Genomic DNA, 19,988 nt, shown 5'->3' with positions numbered 1-19,988 from the left:
TATGTGGTTTAACCAAAAAATAAGTTATACAATTCCCAAGATTCCTCAGGCAGCACAGCTAGCTAGGAAAACCTAAAAGCTTCAGGACTGTTTAGACCTGCATAGGATTGTGCCCTGTGTTAAGTTTCATATACTAGCTGGATGGCTATAACCCCCATTCTTTACACACCTGAACTAAAACCTGAAGATGTGCTAGGTAGCTCCACTTGTCCTCCTTTTACTATCACTGACCTCACCTCTCTATTCTGCCCTCCTCTTTCCTTTCTGCTCTCCTCCCTATGGACATTGCATTGGAAGCTCCTCAGGGCAGGAGTCTGTCTTTTGCTTATGCTGTTCTGCACATTTTCATGTATACTAATAACACTACTGTAAATAAGAAGACAGAGTTGAAGGATGCTGCCTGCTCAATTGCATTTTTACAGCAGAACTTCATCACATCCATCCATTAAAGAGCAAGTTGCAAAGATACGGAGAATGAAAAGTGCATGCCAGATCAAACAGTCTTACTGTATTAAGGGAATCGATAAACCAAGAATTCCCCTGTAATCCATTTGGTTGTATTCCAGTTGTTGCAAAGCATGAGCATTATCACTAAAAACTACCCTCTCACTGCCTCACCATTCTTTGGAATTAAACACATTTAAGCTATAAACAATGCCATTCACCAAGCTACAAGACTAAACAAGCACAGCACATTGTTCCTTCTTTCTTTGTCAGAAAGAACTTGGAGGTGTCAACTATATAACCCGCTCAGAAAACCGGCTCCTTAGCAATTTTAACTATACCAAACCTCTAAGAGTAAGATTTGATTTAAGGAAAACATGAATAGTGTAAAAGTATTTCCTGTTCCATAAAATAACACCTAGGAGAAGCCTTCAAAAACATACTAGAGAATGTCAGGAAATGACCGTCAGGTGCTTTTATATGTGCTTCAGAAGTACTGCTGCCACTTCAGGTCATTTCCTAAGGTGCAAGGAAAAAGGAATCTAATCTGCATTCTCTACAGCATATGTGCAAATAAATAATAAATACAGGAGGCACAACTGAGCATACATCTACCTGAATTCTGTTTTCAGTGTGCGTACATTATTTTCATACTGTTCTATATGCCAGTAGGTCTACAAAATGATGTATTGCCAGCATTCTTACTTCAAGCAGATTTTTTTCCTCCACTAACACAGTATTTTCTCTAATATTGCTGGGATATAAAGGTATTTACTTCATCAAAGATGGTGTGATGCAGATATCATTACAGGATCTGATTAGATCATGGTATTCTAATAGAGATCAAATAGTAGTTTTCCTTCCTTTTTTCAGTGCTTTTAAATTATCCCCTTTCACTGTGCTATCAAAGAATGTTAATTTTAATGGTTTGATCTAGGGATTCGACGCAAGTGTATAGTTATTAAGAAAGAAAGAAAGAAAGAAAGAAAGAAAGAAAGAAAGAAAGAAAGGTTTTTAAGCAACATAACACCTTTTTTTTTGGGTGCAGATTTCCCTGTAACAATGACCCAAAAGATCTACTTTAGATTTGGAAAACTAGCTTTGAAGGAAAGCTAGACAACAAAAAGCAAGGAAGTACTCACCTCTTCACGTAATTTTATCAACTGCAACATGAACGCACAAAAAAAGATAAAAAGGAAAGAAATGGCAGGAAAGAAAGATCAGTTGTGTGACAGGATACAGAATTAACATTGACAATTTATCTGTTTACATGTTTAGCATTTAAAAATCACAGACAAACACATTAAAAGAACCTAAACATAGACTACATGCAGAGTTTTTTGAACGAATAAAGATCACTTTCTCACACTGTCACATTAAACAAAGAGAATAGTGTGAAATTCTCTTTTAAACCACATCTAAGACACCATCATGAAATAAAGGGGAATGACTTCATAGAAGTCTATAATATAAAGGAGGAAAACAAGTTTACTATTCCTCTCTTCTAAGATAGTACAGCTGAAGTGATTTTGTATATACAAGTTTTCAGGATGTGTTTGTATTTTCTAGTACTGACACCTGCTTTTTTATTTCCCCCCAATACATCTATCTTATTATACAGATCACAGTTACTTTAATAGATGGCTACTGAGACAACAGTTTATATATCAACTTAAGTAATTTTTGTCAAAATTCACTAAGCCTATGCAGATTGATACGCCTATGCCACAATTAAAAATAAATGATCAAAAAGCAAATTATGAAATTAGGATGGCATGAATACAATTTTGACTATAGCATCCTTTATGTTCATATATATAAGCTACTTGAAAAGTTCTACCTTCTCACTACTATACTTTGCTCCTTTCAATTGCACACTTTTATTAATCTTACAGTAGCAGGTTTCCTTTCAACAGATCTAGTCAGTTAAATACAAATGGTCTTTATTGAAAGATCTGTTGTGTTGCGAACACTTATTCTTTTTGCAAAATAAACAAACACAACTAGATAGCGGGCAAACTGGGGGGGGGGGTATTCACTGGTCCACTTTATTTTGACAATTAAAGTGGCCACTTCTAAAATTGGCCATTACCAATGAATGCATATATTTGCAAACTTATTTTAAACTTTGATGTAAAGTTGGGGGTCCCCTCACATACCAAGTATGACATTTTCAACTACAGAAGAAGTCATTATGCTCATTCTGTCAATCTAAAATTAAGACATGTACTACTGTCAAACAAATCAAGAGATGGTACTTCTAATCATTTGAAAGGAAGCTGGTGCAGTTAATGGGTCTGTAGAAAATAACCTTTCTCAGGAATGCACATGCACACACACACACTTTTTCCAGTCCAACCCCACCTGTTCATAATTGAAAACACTTTGCAACCTTTTTCGATCATTCTTTTCCTTCCTTCTGACTTTCTTCTCCAAAAAGACAAACATTAAGTCTCTTTAAAAGAGATGAGCTGGGAGCTGATCGCATCACTATTCTGTCCCCACTCCCAGGTCACTATTCCTCAGCTGGCTATGATACTTTAGGGGCCAAAGTTTAAAACTACTATCCTGCAATAGAGACCATTAGGGGCATGACACTCTACTATAGTCAATGAGAGTTTTAAAATGCTCCACATTTGTTTTTTCAATAGGTCCCAAACAAAAAAAATGTTCTATCTTGTTTGTGCTGCATGGCTGAATTTAAGCTCCGCATAGGATTTGCAACTAAGCTAAGTAATGGGAGATTTTCATTTTAAATGATGGCTGAAAGATATTCATTCAAATTAACAAAAGATTTTCCCCATTTAACAATGACAACACTTCTAACAATTCTAACAACTTCAGTTTTTAAAATGTGATATAAAAGACTTGCCAAATTCAGTCAAACAGAATTACAATGTGTGTAGCCACCATTTCGGGTTATAATAATCAGCATATATTTGAAACAAAGATGCTTCTCTCCCTGCCCCCCCTTCCCAATTTGATACAAGCGGTAATCTGTTCCTTTGTAGACTAAAAAAAAATCTGGTTTACGCTGGTTTGAACCAGTGGAATCTCTTGTGGCTAAGCCTTCTGCTGTGAGTAGAATCAAAACTGCATCGCAGAGTATGTGCGCTTCTGTGAGGCATGTCACGTGACATGGAGAACTACCGAATTTTTTCCCCCAAGAAGCTGATAACGCTACTGCCGTTTCTGCCCGCATACAGATAACGAATAAATGCTGAACTCTATTAAACGCCCTTTACACATTATCGTGGGTCGAACACACAATTTTCTGAACTTGTGATGACAGTCTATTTATTTTGCTATAAACTCTCGGCATGTAACGAACAGATTTGTGACTGGTAATGATCTGCTCTGCCAGGGCTATATGAAGTGATACCGACCTTCTTTAGATCTTGGGGAATTAAATTGACCAACTTCACCCCCTGGACTGTTTCTGGAGTTTTGACACACTTTATGCACAGCAAGTCCAAGACTTGCATTATCAGAGGGTTGGGTTTTGTTTTTTGTCAAAAATTAAGTAACCATATCAGCATAAAATATTTCTTTCCTATAGGTAGCATGCATGCCACCTTGATGTATTTCTCATCTTAGACATTCACACAGATAACTAATATTCTAATTAAGATATTTCTCACATCCTAACAAAGCTAGTTGGATAAATGTTAACAACATTGTATTTCAAATATCTAACTAGCAGAAGTTTACACCCAATATATGTCTGCAACCAAATGACTTATTAACCCAGTATGTTCCTTCTTTAATGAGCAACATATCCATTACCTTCTCAAGTAAGCCCAAAATATTAAACAAAATGGTATTGTTTACGACTGTGTTGTTGAACTGTAGAACTTGAGCCTTTCAAGGGAATTGATAAATGTGGTCAGAGCGAAAACACCTGAAAATCCTCTTTAAAATACTACAATATTTAGAGGTATATATGTTCTGTGGAATCTCAGCCTTTTATTTCTTAAAAACTGTAAAGTGTATTCCTTGAAAAAGAAAGATAATCCAACAATCCTATTTTTGTCTCCAGCTTTTATACTTCAAAATATGCTACATTTCACTGGACGTGAACTGGAAGGAAATTAATGAACACAAAGGGCAAAAAATTACTTAACTAAAAACAGAAGATACTCCAGTGAACCCATAGACATCTAGACTCAATAAGGATGTTTCCGTTTTGAAGAGAAGATTGCAGCATGATCTGATAGGGAATAGCAACTTTGTGTTAGTAATTGCCTTAGGGAGGCATCAAATCATGAAAATCATCTTGAGCAATGTTGTTAACAAAGCTCAATCGGATTTCTTTTTTAAATCAAGAACCTAAAAGCTCTAACATGGAATTTCAAATTTCCACAAACTTTCCTATTTCCAACCAGATAATCTATTGAAAATTAGTCAAAGGCAATTTTTATATGCATTCCAGATTTAGAAAGTTGTGTCATTATACTTCTGAAACACAGCTATAACTGGAGAAACCTGCAAGTAACTTTCTAAATATATTAGCATGAGTTCACGTTCTCAGAACTATAATATATTAAATATTGCCATATGATCTAGAGTTAATCTCTTCTTAGAAGTTTCTTGCCCTTTTGGTTGGCCTCTACTCATTTCTTTGGTGCAAAGAGCTCAATATCTCTACTTTGCCAATTCCAAAACAGTCATTTGTATGCAGCATCAGTTCGCCATGTATCAATTTATGTTACACTAGGGGAACTGAGTGGTAGAAAAACTGCTTCCATTTCTGCAATTTAACTTTAACCTCATTAAATATGTTCAACTAAGTGTATTTGTAGCAGAGAAATAATCTGGACATTGTGCATATAGATGTTTATCAAGCTTTACATTTATGCTTTGAGTACCAAAATCTATAGGGTATCTAGTTCTAGGCCCATTATATTCTAACCAATAATACAGATTACTAACCATCTGTTTTCCAAAATAACCTGTCTAGTAACACAAAACTATAGTACACGAGACTATTGTTGTACACCTCCCACAGAACTTTGATAATGGGCTTGTATTGAAATGAAATAAATGGTAGTGATTTATAGTGATAGTACAACTTGCTAACAAAAGGGAGGGGCAGAGTGATTGGCAATTACAACCATCTAGTACAAGAGTATACCTAATGTCCTTCAGACATTTTGGGTTGTAACTCCCTAAGTCCCAGCCAGTAAGGTCAATGGTTGAGGCTTGTGAGAGGTGCAGTCCAAATCATCTGAATAGTAGCAGCTTTGCTATCCATAGTTTAAGATATACATATGATGTTAATTGATTTAGGGAAACAGAGAAACATTTCTGAGCAACAGAGCAAATATTTTCTATTTTAATTTAATTAAATTGTTGTTTAAACAATTTATATACCCTTTCATACATGGTCATAGACTAAACTTTTTGCTGACATGTACAATGTATCAAGTGGTAATTCTCAAGTGATTAAAAACTTTTCTCCTCAAATTTGAGAAAAAAGGAGTAATTAATTTGTTAAAATTATCTTCTGTTTTAAACTAGGAATTCTTATAATTTCCCTTTCAAAGCTGGTGCCACAGAAATTTCCTTTTGTAATCTACTGAAATTAAAATGTTAGGACCCAAACATTTCCTTAGGAGGTGAACTTTATCAGTGGTATGAGACTATTGAAAATGTTTCCTGAAATAAATGCCCCATTCTCAAATCTTTCAAATACACGCAGATATGAACAATCCCTTTATTAAATGAGTTACATTTTCCCTAGATATAGATATGCTAATAAGCCATAAAAGCAAGGGCATAATCTAGCCAAGTTAAAGTTCCATTCAGTTTAATGGGAAAGTGGAACTTAGCTCTATGGCAATACAATGGAACTTAAAAGTTTCCACTGAATTGTGTTCTAAGTGTATAATGGAATTTTAATGTAAAATGCAATACATGGTGATAAAATGTGAGAGAAGCAAAGCTTTAGTAGATTAAAACATTTTAGCCTTTTAATGAAAAATATTAAACCAATTTTACTGATACATTGAAATGAGTAATAAACACATCCTAGGAATGAAGAAAAGATTAACTATTGAACACTTAGCATTATCTCAAATATGAACTAACTCTTTCAAATGGGAAGGTCTCAAAAGTTTTAATCAAGGATAAAGGCAGGCAAAGGCACGCAAAGTAACAGTTCCTATAGAAAGCCTTCTAGTTAAAGTTCTGTATAGATAGGGTGTTAAGCCATGAAAGTACTTGTTTTAATAATTGTAAAAATCTTACCAAACTGACTATGGTGTAATGAACACTATGAATATAAGAAGATGAACAAAGTGACATACAGTTTTACTTTAAAACCACTAACATTTTATAACTTATCTATTAGAATGGTATACTTCTTGGTGCAATTTGGACTAAAATTCAGAGAAGAGAATCCAGTTCATAGAGACAACCCACATAGAAGCAGAGAAACTGTCATATTCTGAAACCTCATTTTCATTTGTTTTGCCTGCCAGTGTTGATTTAATTATACTTCATTCTTATCAAAGCTGCATTATGTAATTTTTTATTCCTTTTACATGTGTTTGAGGTGAAGACCTTGGCTTTGTCGGCAACGTTGTGTTTCAAGTTATTCCTTAAGTAGCAAATAATAAAGAAAAAAGAAGAAAAGATTTTTTTGAAAAAAGATAGACTGATCACAAGGTAAAGGGTTAAACTGTAAGATCTCCAAGAAACATTTTGAAGTTGATTAAGACCCCAGCTTTGCATTAAACAGTATCACTTCCACATGAGTTGTTACTAATGCTGTTAAGGAGCAGCTTGAGAAGCCCAGTGTGCCAATGACCTCCTTCACCCTCCAGCCACCCACTAGGGCTTCTTGATTAGCATCCTACCTGGATCTCTGAGGAATTCCCATCATCCCCTAGGAGCTCATTCCGCACCTCGTCACTGTAGGCAATCCGTGACCTTTTCTGTAAGACAAAAAAGGAAAAGGAAAAGAAGTGTAAGCAAGCAAAGCTCCGGAGCCATTACTATCAAGTCTGATCATCTCAAAACCTCGAGAGCCCTCTAATGGATACATTTTTGATAAAAAAATCTCTAAAGAAAGTCATTACAAAGCTGTTTTAACAACAGAATGTTAAAATACTGCAAAAATTGTCAGTATTTTAGCAGGATTTTCAAATTATTTTGTAAAATCTGAATTAGCCTACCAAAAGCACAGAAAAACATCACCATGAAGTTAAATGGAAGTAATCCCAAAACCCCGACTATGTGAATTTTCTGAATCCACTTTCTCCATTGAGTATGCCTCATGCCATTTTCCAAACCCTAAATTATGTTTAACCAGATATCTGATTTTTGGGTTCTTTACCAGGTCACTATGATAACTGAGTTACACTGCATGGAATGTCTTTTAAATTCTACAGCTAGGAATTGCCATTAAATATTTATATTTGCATATACAATTACACTAATAGATATTAAAACTAAAGGGGTTTTTTTTTCTCCTATTCTCCTTTTTTTCCTCCTGTCCTACAGAAGAAATAAAACTTTTAAGCAAAAAATAACTGCTGTGACACAAGGTCTACTATCCATCTGATCAGAACCCTGCAATGAATTCATTAGTCTAACTCCAAGGGAAGAAGCCATGCAGATAAACTTTAGCTTTTTGTGTTTGAGGAGTAGATTTATGTAAACCAAACTGCAAGAGATTGTTGTGAATTGCTGCTTAAGACAGACATGTACTGCCTTTCCTTCAATTGGAGGCAAGAGTTTGATAAACTATCACTCCTCTGAAATGCGATACAAGCCTATATTAGACTATTCATGTTGGACTAAACTATATATAATAAAATGTGCAGTCTTGTTGGAAAAATCATGTGATGTGGTTTGTGTTTTCCCATGGTGTATTAGGAAACTGAGGAATTCTAACATTGAGATTCCCATGCAAGATATCATGCTACTTCCTGGAAACACACCAAAGTTTAATATGCAACAATATCTAGCAGCCAAGTTGAAGACATAAGAATTAAAAGTAGAGCTCAACTGGGAACAAAGCTCATTTTATCAAAGTAACCCTAATGGAACACAATGTTTGAAAATGCTCAGTCTTTTTTCCTGGACATCCTAAAAATAGGCCTGGGAAAGATAAATAATGTTCAGATTCCATTTTCATTCCAATAATGCAGTATTGGGCCATTATTTTACAAATTTGTTACACATCTTGAAAATGAGGCTCAAGCAGGACTTTGAATTTGAAATACCAACTGTTGTCCTGAATATGCAAATTAACTTTAATTCAGACATCCCAAATATTTATTATACATATTGCAGTGCATTTTATTTTGCATCCTTCTTCATTCTTTAACAGCCATAGTAAGCCTGAAATGTATAATTGTGTTCTGAATGCTTATGCTATACTTAAACAAAATATCAATATTCAATGCAATGAACTTGCTACAAGCAGTAAAACTTGTAAACAAAATGCTAAAGACACCAGAAATTAAACCAAAGGATTTGCCATGACTCAGCAAATAAGTTGCAAGCTCCTTTCACTTTTTAAAAACCATTCTTCATAACCATTAGCACCACATATTACCTTAACAATTATGCAAGTGGTAGCACTCAGTTGTCATATAAAGCCTGGAGAATTTGTATAATGGACATAGTGTTTCCAACCTTTTTTTTAAACACTATTTGGATATCTCAGACACAGCAGTTTCATATTAACCAAGTAAAAGTAGTCTCTACAGCATTAAAGGAAATGGGAACCTTTAAAGAGGCTCTGGTATCAGAGCTGCCTGCTTAAATTATTCATTTCATCACTATGGGAGACTAAAACACTCTGCAGTATGCAAGAATATCATATGGAGATGGGTTTTGTTTTCCCCTTTTTTCACCAAAAAGCCAACAAATTGGCATAGATTGCTCAATTATGATATTATCCTATTTTGTGTTTGATATACATCAGACAAGGAAAGAAGTTACAAATGCACATCAATACATGATCCATTTTTTCTTTTCTATTTAAGATTTTTTTTTACTCCTTTTGAGGACTCATAGTTCAAGCAGTCATGGTCAAATGACTTACCCCTTAGCCATGGTATTTGCTCTGTTCCCTGTATGCAGCCATGGTGACCTGGAGGTAACATACACTGCCCATGGTCTGCCCTCTGCTAAGCTACTGGGTAAGCTGCAGACCTGTACCAGGATTACTAAATCATCTAAGCAGACCTTCCGCATTCCTGCAGTGCTAGCACCTGCACAGCCACCCCTCTGGATAGGAATGTTATATTCAAACAGTTGGTAATGGTTTCACTTCCTCTGAGTTCTCCAACCTTTCCTGATTCGGGCAGGAACATGTGCTTCCTTCCTAAATCCAGTCAGAATGTGTATATTTGGGTATCTGCAGGCCCAAAGAATTAAACCCTAATTAGATGTTACATTAATCAGAACAAAGGTAGCTATGTATAAGCTAAGGTCAGCTTGCTAAGAATTCTAAATCTTCTCCAGAACAAGGCAGGCAATTATATGGGAAAGCATTCAGTGTTGGTTGCACCTCTGACTGCATTTATCTCTGTTTATCTTTCTTCTTGCTGAGAAGCTAATTGTTCCTAGCAGCTGAGCAGAAGATGAGCAGAAGTTATTAGCTGCTGAAACATACATGAGAAAAATAGGTGAAGGATGAAGAAAGCCAGTAGTTCCAGCTTCTCAGTGCATTTACACAAAATACCTTCCAACTGTCTCTGGGAAATACCTAGTCACATCCCAGCTTACATATGGCTATTTTTGACATGAATATACCATGCAGTCAAGCTCTTAAACCAGGTCTATAACTCCCATAATTCCTAAACATAAGCCATGTTGATGGGAGCTGTAGTCCAAAACATCTTGACAGCGGCAGGCTGGGCAAATGCCAGCTAAGTATCATTATTTAAGATAGCAAGGTAATTTTAGAAATGTGACAGTAGCCATCTTAATTGTGCAAGAGAGGGTTATATACATTTGGATAAGATCAAGTTCTCAGACCTAATGTCTATACAGATGTCAAGGAAGGGATGTTATAGTGTAGTGACACAGCATGCACTTTAAATACCCAAGGTGGCAAGTAATATTTACCATATTACCATAAGTGTAGGGTTAGAAGACTACAGGCTGAGGCCTTAGACAGCCACTGTTAGAGCAGATGGTACTGTGCTAGACAGACCAATAGCCTGAAGAGATTTAAAGATGTCCTATGTGTTAATCCAGTAGCCCCCAGCCCGAGTTGTCAGATGAAACCTCAGAGGAAAATGCATCTCTTACTCAGTAAGACTTACTGTTACATAAAAGACTAATTCAGTTCCTTCACTTCTGAGCCTTCATGGGACAGAAAAAACTCTCAATTTGTGTTGAGCTTTGGGGAAAGGTGAAACACTAAGAATGCCTTGTGCTCCTTTCCCCAGGTATATACTTTTCTGTGAAAGCCCAGAGAATGTATGGCCACCAAAGTAAGATTAGTCTCTGGATCTGAAACACCCATACTTTAGGAAAACTCTGCACTAGCAACGAGTTCAACTCCCTAAATCAGGGTGGTCTGAAACTCGCGGCCCACGGGCCAATTGCCGGGACAGGCGGGGCATGGGGGAGGGGCCCTGCGGCCTTCAAAGCACCAGCGGCGCCCGGGAGCGACGCAGGATGAGCGGCCCACCACCACTGCAGTAGTGGTGGAATACCTGATGCGGCACAGCCTCACCCAGACTCTACTTCCAGTGGCCCCCAGGTAAGTTGAGTTTGAGACCCCTGCCCTAAATGAATTGGGTGTGCATTAATCTGCCCATACCCTTTGAAATTCATCTGCCTACAATCTTTAGAACCTACAGAAAGTTCCATAATGTAGCATCTGTCTGAACAGAAGTTTTCTTTTTTTCCCAACTTGAAAAGAATATAACATACTTTCTTATTACAGAGTTTGTCTTCTGTTTATATTTCATTTAAGGTCAGTGTAATCTAGTCTTCCCCAACCTGGTGGCCTTCAAGGGCATTTGGACTACAGTTCCCAAAATTCCCATCCAGCAGGGCCATTGACTAGGAATTCTGGGTGTTGCAGTCCAAATGTGTCTAGAAGGCACAAAGTTGGAAAAGGCTGGTATAATCTACATCATCAATAGAACAGCCAACATTCATTGCCATGTTCCCCTTATTGTTCCGATCTCTCTTAATTATAAAAGGAGAAGCTTTATAAAACAACGAAACCCTTTGACTACAATTAGGACCAACTCTACCATATTCATCAATAAGTAATTTGATCCCATTTTTGATCACAATTTAATTCCAAAATGAATTGATCATATAAAAGACTATGACTTTGAACTAAAGTACCCATTTGTTCTTTTGAAACCTATCTAAAATACCAATACAACATTCTCCTTTGTCTTTAAAATAATAACTTCAATAATCTAACTAGCACCCTAGATGAAGCTGATTGTCATAAGGAGAGCAAAAGATAGTAAGTTAATGTAATAATTACAAAGGTGTTTTATGCTCTTAACTTTATCATTCTGTTTTGACTATAAATGCATACTGTAGCCAAATGCAAGCAAGGTAGTTGGTGCTAGAAAATGTCACACATACCGCTACATTTTGAAGGAACCCAATTCATAATGCATTTTATAAATAGTTAATGACTTCTATACATAAGCTAACCAGGCAAATCAAGAAATTGTCAACATTTTTAGTCTTAGTTGTCAGTTACCACTGTCTACCGCTACTTTATATGTATGTTTCCAGAAGAGACGGAAGCGTTACAGTCTGTAATCCAATGCCTTTTCTGAGCAGCTCAATATGAGCTTAAGAGTTCTTATATACAGATCTTGCCCAGCAAAGGGTTGTCAGTGACAAGGCTTCTCTTTCGGGCTTTCCATTCTATATGTGTGCGCAAGCCACTGTGCACACAGAAGTGCTGCTTAACTCAGCTAGACAGAAGCAAACACGTGTTCTGTTTAAAGAGAAAGAGCAAGCTATGGTTTTGTGCAGCAAAAAAGCAAGGTTATCTCAGTTCAGCTGAGATAAAAATGTAGCATTAAAAAATTAAGTTATTGAAAAATGAGTTGATACTCCAAAATGAAGAGGGTCCCTAGGGCAATTCTCCTGAAGTGCAACTCAACTACCTACCAATTGCACAGAGCCATCTAGAGGATATAATAAATTCTTCAGTACCTTTTTCCAAGAAGTAGCACAAAGGCACCACTCACCTTTTATAGCAAAAGTACCAGATATACATCATTGGTGAATTAATACATGGTGGCTGGCTGTGCATGTACAGCCAACCTAATTCAACATGATTTAAAGATACAATGATATATACTGTACATAGATTCATTTGAAAAACTTTGCTCAATAATGCAATGGTCACTCTCATATTTATATTTTTTTACATAGTACAAAAATGTACGTGTACAAACTTTCAAAATATGCCTATATAATAGGCATGACAGTGCATGGAATGTTCATAGAATTAAAGTAGAAATTCTGGACAAAATAAAAAGTGGTGATTTAGTAAACATTTGGGTTGAACAAAATTGTTCCTACTTGTTGAACTTGATTTCTGGGGCATTTTCCCACACAAGGATCCCCAGCACAGTGCATAGAAGTTTGGCTTTCTGAACTTAAAGCACTTCTAATGTCCTTTCATATGGCCACAAAACAGCAACCCATCACAAGTATGGAAAGATTCAGGGAATATCATCCAAAGAGGCTCAACCAACTAAAGACAGATCTAGCTTTTCCAGGAAGAAGAGGAAGCCCTTGGAAGCAGTGTCTACTCCAAGCAGTGTCTATTTGTATACCGTACACAATTTATACAATACCACATGCCTCTAATTTACAGTTCTTGTTTTCAGACATAATCTATACATGGTGTAAATTTAGTGCTTTTATGAAAGAGTTCATTAGTTACTCAGCTGTACATGTCAACACATGCTATAAAAAATGTCCCTGTATGTGAAAATGATCAGTCAACAAATGGTGTATATTTGATGTGTCCCCCCACTCCATGCCTAATCAGACAACTATACCAGTGCAAATAAAGGGCCAATTCAGAGATGAAGTGTGCTTGTTTTCAGCTTAAGTAACCAAGTGCTGGAGTCCTGGGTTCAACTTTGTTATGTCAACACAGCAGTTCTTATATCCAATAAGCATACTATTTAAAGTAGTATCATGGAGTGCATATATTAATCCCTATTATATGTAATCTGAACCATCCTGTATTAGCTTGGATAATTTTCAGCACAATGGTTGACTCCATCCATCCAATATTCTGCATCAAAATAGACTAACTGTGCCAACAGAAAAGTCAGATTCATCTTGCCCTGTAAGACAATTATGGTTGCTGTAACTACTTATTCCATGACACAGCCTTAACAAATACAATCCTTGCTATAGAGTTCACTCTTCTTCATCACCAAAATACAGAGTGAAGAGGGTGCACAGCCAAGCTTATAGACCATCACCTTAAATGGTAAATACAATAACAGCAAACAGAGCTGGACTGTTCAGAGACCGTTTCAGCAGCTACTTTAAATGTACCACAATACCCAGATTTTACGCCAAGGAACAATTTGATTCCAAGCAGACATCGTTTGGTAAAGGAACAAGATTTCTGCATACTGATTCTCTTAAAGCCCTGTTCAAACAGATACACTTGCTCAGTTCTGTCTGGCAATTTGGCTTTAAACAATCTGTCTGCTTGACCCAAGTCTTAACATTTCCCAACTGAACTGAATATATTCACAGGCAAACACAGTTAAATTAGAAATGAAATGAATTAATTCAGCTTAAACTAATTAAGAACTGTGATCTGCAGCACCACCCCAGTGTGTAATTTTACAAGTGTAGCAGAGGACATGTAGCCACAACTATAAGAATTCTGCTAAACTACTAATCTGGGCATAACAATGAAGTTAGCCTATTACTAAATCATATGAGAAGTTAATTTCCATGGCCCACACATGGCAAAGCAATTGCTTAAATTGCTTCACCTGGGAATTTAATACAATGTTATCATCAGACCAGCCACATGGTAAATAGATTTATAATACTTTCCATGTGCTAGGCTATGTTGCATATGAATTAAGCAACAATCTGGTATTACAATACAATCAGCTCTTTTCCACACCTGGTGGACAGGGTATTTTGCTAAATTACTACCAATACAGCTACATCAACAACATAAAGATGCAAAGAGCAATGGGAAGAGAAACAATCTCCATGGCACATGACGAATTTCACATAGTAACTAAATGAGATGCAAATAGGAAAAGGTGCCCAAAATTATCAGCCTGCAACATCTGTAGAACAGAATCCAGGCTTATTCATTTCTATTCAATATTGGCCTAATTTTCCATATTCCATACTTTAAATTACTCACTGGCACTCTGCAATGTTCATACTAGCAAAGGCAAACTTTAACCAGCTCACTATAGTTCCAGCAGGTGGCCAAATAATTGAGGAAGAGCATTTTCTTTCATGGTATCTCAGCTTACATATATATCTTTTAAACCTTCATTCACACAAGTATTGTTCAAACAAGTATACAGATACAAAAACATAGGAACATAGGAAACCGGTATTCATTCACTCATCCATATTTTCTTAATCATACTTTACAAGAATTGTACTAAATTGTCTCCCAACCCGCTTCATCACCCATAATTCAGTTGTATGCCGTGGAGATGAACGGACTCTGCCTGGCAGGAGCAGACGCTTAGGGGTGATCGTGTCAATAGCTCTGGCCATTTCTCCACTCCACAGCTCAACCAGAGCATCAACAGGAGCGCCAGCTTTATCAACTGGAAAATCCCCCAGAGCCCTCAGGAATCCATCCATCTGGCTCCGAGGGCAGACCATCATAATAGGGTCCACACCCTTACAGAGGGAAAGACCAGCTCGGAGCTCAAACCTCACATGCATGACTATGACTTTGAGTGCTATAAAGAAGATTTAGTTCTTAAAACATTTAAAGGTCTAACTCAGAAATATCAGAACTTTTGAACATGTTAAAGTGAGAAAAAGCATTACATTAAAATCTGTCCATTGCCATAATGGACTACATTGGTCATAAGGACAAAAACTTTTTTTTTTAAATTTAATGTTATAATTATTTTTTAACTTAACGTTGTAAGCCGCCCCAAGGCTTCGGCGAATGGGGCGGCATAAAAATGTTTTAATAAATAAATAAATGAATAAATAAATATTCCGTGTCCTAAAAATAGCCCTCTATAGATACACTCACTCTTCTTTCACTTACTTTTGTTTGATGACTGTATACTCTGCATAGATTTTCACTAGTGCAGACTTCTGACAAATTTTATTCTTCTAAAGGTATGGTTCACCGTGCCAGATCTTGATGTTGCACAAATTAATCCCATCAACATAAATGCATGTGCAAGCACGTAGAGCGACTTTTAAAATGGTGGTGGTGGTGGTGGTAGGCAGGATTTTCCTCTCATATAAGCAAACCAAACTACAAAAGATGACCCGCCATAGATTCTTACAATGTATCCATGTACACACTGTATAACACTTTCATTCAGCTGCACCTAATGCTTTAACCTGTGTAGCATCTTATTGACTATACTCTCTACTGATATGTCTCATTATATCCAAAAATTTGTTAAATTCTACAAAAATAGTTTACACACTCTAAGTGCAACATCAAGATCTCTTGACTAACTATATAACATATCACATAAATGTCTCATTTGAAACATGATTCCTGTTTAATCAATTTGTAATTGAGTAGTCATAATTATGCTTTGACATCTACATCTCACTAAAAAAGAGCAAATTCCCACCTTCTCTGTTTCAAACTAGACAACAGGCAAGCACTATCAGGAGATAACTAGTAGGTGAGAGGCAACATGCTAACTTTAGCTGTGGACATCTGGCCTTTTCCTATTTGTATTTCTTATCAAGGGAAACCAAGAAAGAATCAGTTTTCCGATGTTTGTGATGAATGCTCACTCATTTTCTGAAACAAATTCTCTTCTTGGTATGTCTTTCAAGTACCTCTTACTTAATACGTATTAAGTCACCTGACAACATTATAGGCAATGGTGAAACCCCCAAGAATATGCACTAAATCTGTACTTACAATGTTCATTGGCTCATTTCTAAAGCTCTGAATCTGCCCTGAGTGTCTTCACTATGAAGACCCAATGTGGCTTGATTTAGGCTCCTCCCAGATGAGCCAAGCTGATAGCATCCTACAAATCTCCGGTACAGAATGTACAGGAGAGGCAAAACAATATTGTGTACTACTTGTGACTCTCCTACGTTTTCCCACCTCTTCTTCAAACTTTTCTAATATCACAGTTAATCCATTAGGGGAAAAAACTGATAGCTGGACAATTTCTTCTCATTGTTAGCACCAGGAGACTACCTGAAGCACACTTGGACACGTTCTAATTCTATGCCCTGTGAAACTGCATGCACAGGGAGGAGAGTACCTGAAGAAGGTGAAATACCATTGTGCAATAGCACTGACAATATTATATAATTGCATATATATCCCACCTTTTTCTTCCTATACGGAACTCAAGGCAGCTTGCCTTTAATAGAAGATATGGAAAGTAAAGAGGACAGTAAAGACAACAATAGAAGTATGTTCTTTGCACAAACCATACACGATTTAGAGTGTGCATCCATAAATATTATAATAATGGAATACAAAGGAAAACTAGAAGCCAAACATTAGATTTTTGCTGGTGCTTTCCCATCTAATGCTTATATGCCTACAATGTATCAAGCTTCGAAAATAAGATTGAGGGTTTTTGTGTTTGTTTTTTGTTGCTGCTGTTTGCAAGATCCTAAAACATTACAGACTTAAAGTTGTTTCATCTAAACCCAAACATATTATGCCTTAACTTTCATGGTTTTATGTAGGGATCTATGGAATTTTGTTCCTATTTACAATTCTTGATCCTGTATTCTGTTTAAAAGTGCATACCTGTGGACTGCATACTTCTGAAAATGCACACTTATACAAATTTGAGGATGTAATTTCTCCATTTTAACATTTCCACATCTACATTTTAACGTATGGGCAGTGGGAAATGTACATTTTCTATGAGGAAAAATATATTTTAAAGTGTTTTTTAGTTGGGAAATATGTACACTTCTAATGTACATTTTCATGATCATAAAGACACGTTTTTCCTTATAATAAATAGACTTCCATGGCTGGGAACATAACCAAGGTTCAGAATTTGATTAATGGAGCTGGCCTTAAATCACATTTAATATTAACCACAGTTGGATGTAGATGTATTGTTAAGTATGGTTAATCAAAATGAAAGTGTTCTGATATCCTTCTTGCAGGTGCAGCAAAGTTGAAAGGAAGCACACTTTTTCCTGTTACAAACCATTTATCTTTATATCTGAACACAAATTTCATGAACATCTTTTAAAAGCACAGGATTTACCCAAGTATTCAGACCCTGAATTCCAACTAAACATGGACTTACGAGCATTTTATACTTCACTGAATTTAGAATATTGCTGTGCTTATTATAGACTATGTGGGAGGAAGCATGAGCAATTATACAGAAGTTGCTTGAAGGACTGCAAAGTTCAAGTGCCCTTTTAAAATACAGAATTCAAACAAAAATCTAACATCTTCCTCAACTGGGTTGAGTTTCCATAACATGGAAGAGTCAGCTCAACATGCAGAATCTTCAAAACATTAGGACAAGTTGGCAACAGCTTTAGCAGTCTAAGTGGCAACAGCAGCTCCTGCTTCTTCAACTTGCCTACTCTTTCTGATTGGAATCTCCAAGTGACAGCCCTGCTCTTTCTTAGTCCTACCGTTTGGGCTGAACCAATATTTCATAGGGGCTACCATCTGTTTTATATTCACATCTTTCATGAAAATGGATGCATAGGATTTCCTTCATATAATCTGTTAGTCACTATTGTATCTCTGATACTTCCAATAATATACCAAACAAAGTGAAATGCTCCTGTGTATCTTTCAGTCTCTTATACCCGCACTCCATTCCTAAGAAAATGGAAATTCATCTTTAAGTTGATTTTATATGCAAGTCAGATCGCATGTGGTGACATTTGTAGGGGTTAGGGGCACAGGACTTCCATAAAAGTAGAAGAACCACTAATATCTCCAGCCTCATACTGCTGAAACTCACCAGTGTCTCCTCTTTGCAGCAATGAACTGTTAGAAATTTTCTTCCCCTTTTTGCTTCCATTATATGATGATGACAATTTTCTGGAGCAGGACTTCTACTTGAAACTTTAAATTAATAGGCTTAGCTACTGCCTGTATTTGTCTTAGTTTTGGATTTTTTATTGTCGGCAGTTACACATTTAGTACAGTCAGAAAGATCCACAATTAGATACTAAGTAGTACTGATATGTTTTGTGGAATATATACAACATTATTCTGTGTATAAACAGAAATACCTTAGAAATTTACTCTCCAGAGTGGGCAAAATACACACTGATATAATTATAAACTGAAAATACTGAATTACTTGGTTCAGTGAAATTAATATTGGCTGTGCAGAAGAGGCAAGAAAGTAGTCAACACACCACATATTTCTTTGAAAAAGAAATATTTCTTATATCCAGTTTCTTGTTTTCTTATAGGTTAGAGACTCAATTGTTATTATGAAGGTTAGGTACAACCCCACTATTTCAAAGAGATTGCAACACATGCATATGCCTTGTCTGATTGATATGCAGGCCTTTGGAATATGGAATCTCTCTCAGATACACAAATGTCCTTCCATTCTTGCAATTCAGTCTTCTTTTATCTCAGGGACCCCAAACTGTAATACTGGATACCTGCCTAGATTGAACTGTCGTACAAATAGAACTGTGCCATCCATTCAATTTGTACCATGGAGCATACAAAAAGGAGAATGTACAAAGTCCACAATTTCAAAAAAAAAAAAAAAAAGCTATGAGGTGGGAGGAGAAACTCTATTCTGTCTGAATAAGAATGAGAACAAACAATAGTTTCCAAGTAAGAGTATATTTTTTTTGAAAAAGAGATATAGCATGTGTTTGGAATTACACTTATATAACTAAAATAAAGCATGTGATTATGCTGTTCTATTAATATATTGCTTATTACAAAGAAAATATTCACAAACATACAGCTCAGATACTAAATTACATGGGTGCTCTCCTATGGCCACTAGTAATTTCAGAGCTGGTGCAAAGGAAACAGGGAGTAGATGGTAAGGGAGGAGTAAGGCTCCACTAGGACAGAAGTAATCTTGGGATGATGCCTCAGACCCTCTTCTTCAAGAGCAAGGTTAAAAAACACACTTAGACATTTGAAAAGGGCTCTCCAAGTGTTTTTCAGGACAAGGGAGGTATGGAGGCATAACCCATCCTCCACAGGATGCCCAGAATTCTGAGCTTGGTTGGTTAGTGGAAGCCACAGTAGTTGGTGCTCTGACAATAAAACATGACAAAATAATTGATTTCTTGCCAGTGAGCTTGCACAGCAGCAATTTTGGGGTTTTTAAAACATATCTTGTGTGTTGCCAAAGTCATGTATTCATTGCCATGCA

General features: G+C 36.4%; 1 protein-coding gene across 11 annotated transcripts in view; it reads right to left on the bottom strand.

Moving 5' to 3' along the window:
* The window catches only part of VTI1A (vesicle transport through interaction with t-SNAREs 1A), a 324,632-nt gene that overhangs the window by 258,121 nt on the left and 46,523 nt on the right, over positions 1 to 19,988 (bottom strand). For 10 of the 11 annotated variants that reach the window (XR_006415551.1, XM_044438812.1, XM_044438869.1 and 7 more), the window contains exon 4: positions 7,305 to 7,382. Coding sequence is in view for 10 of the 11 variants with exons in the window: in XM_044438812.1 (XP_044294747.1) it covers positions 7,305 to 7,382 (78 nt within the window). In the remaining variant the exon portion in view is untranslated. Of the gene's footprint in view, positions 1 to 1,586; positions 1,608 to 7,304; positions 7,383 to 19,988 lie in introns of all 11 variants that reach the window. The other variant, XM_044438887.1, reaches the window with a different exon arrangement.

This window comes from Varanus komodoensis, unplaced genomic scaffold, assembly GCF_004798865.1.
Source record: "Varanus komodoensis strain SLA01 unplaced genomic scaffold, ASM479886v1 scaffold1, whole genome shotgun sequence".
NCBI classification, from domain to species: domain Eukaryota; kingdom Metazoa; phylum Chordata; class Lepidosauria; order Squamata; family Varanidae; genus Varanus; species Varanus komodoensis.
The sequence above is the reverse complement of the archived record's forward strand: the minus strand, read 5'-3'. Positions and strand labels throughout refer to the sequence as shown.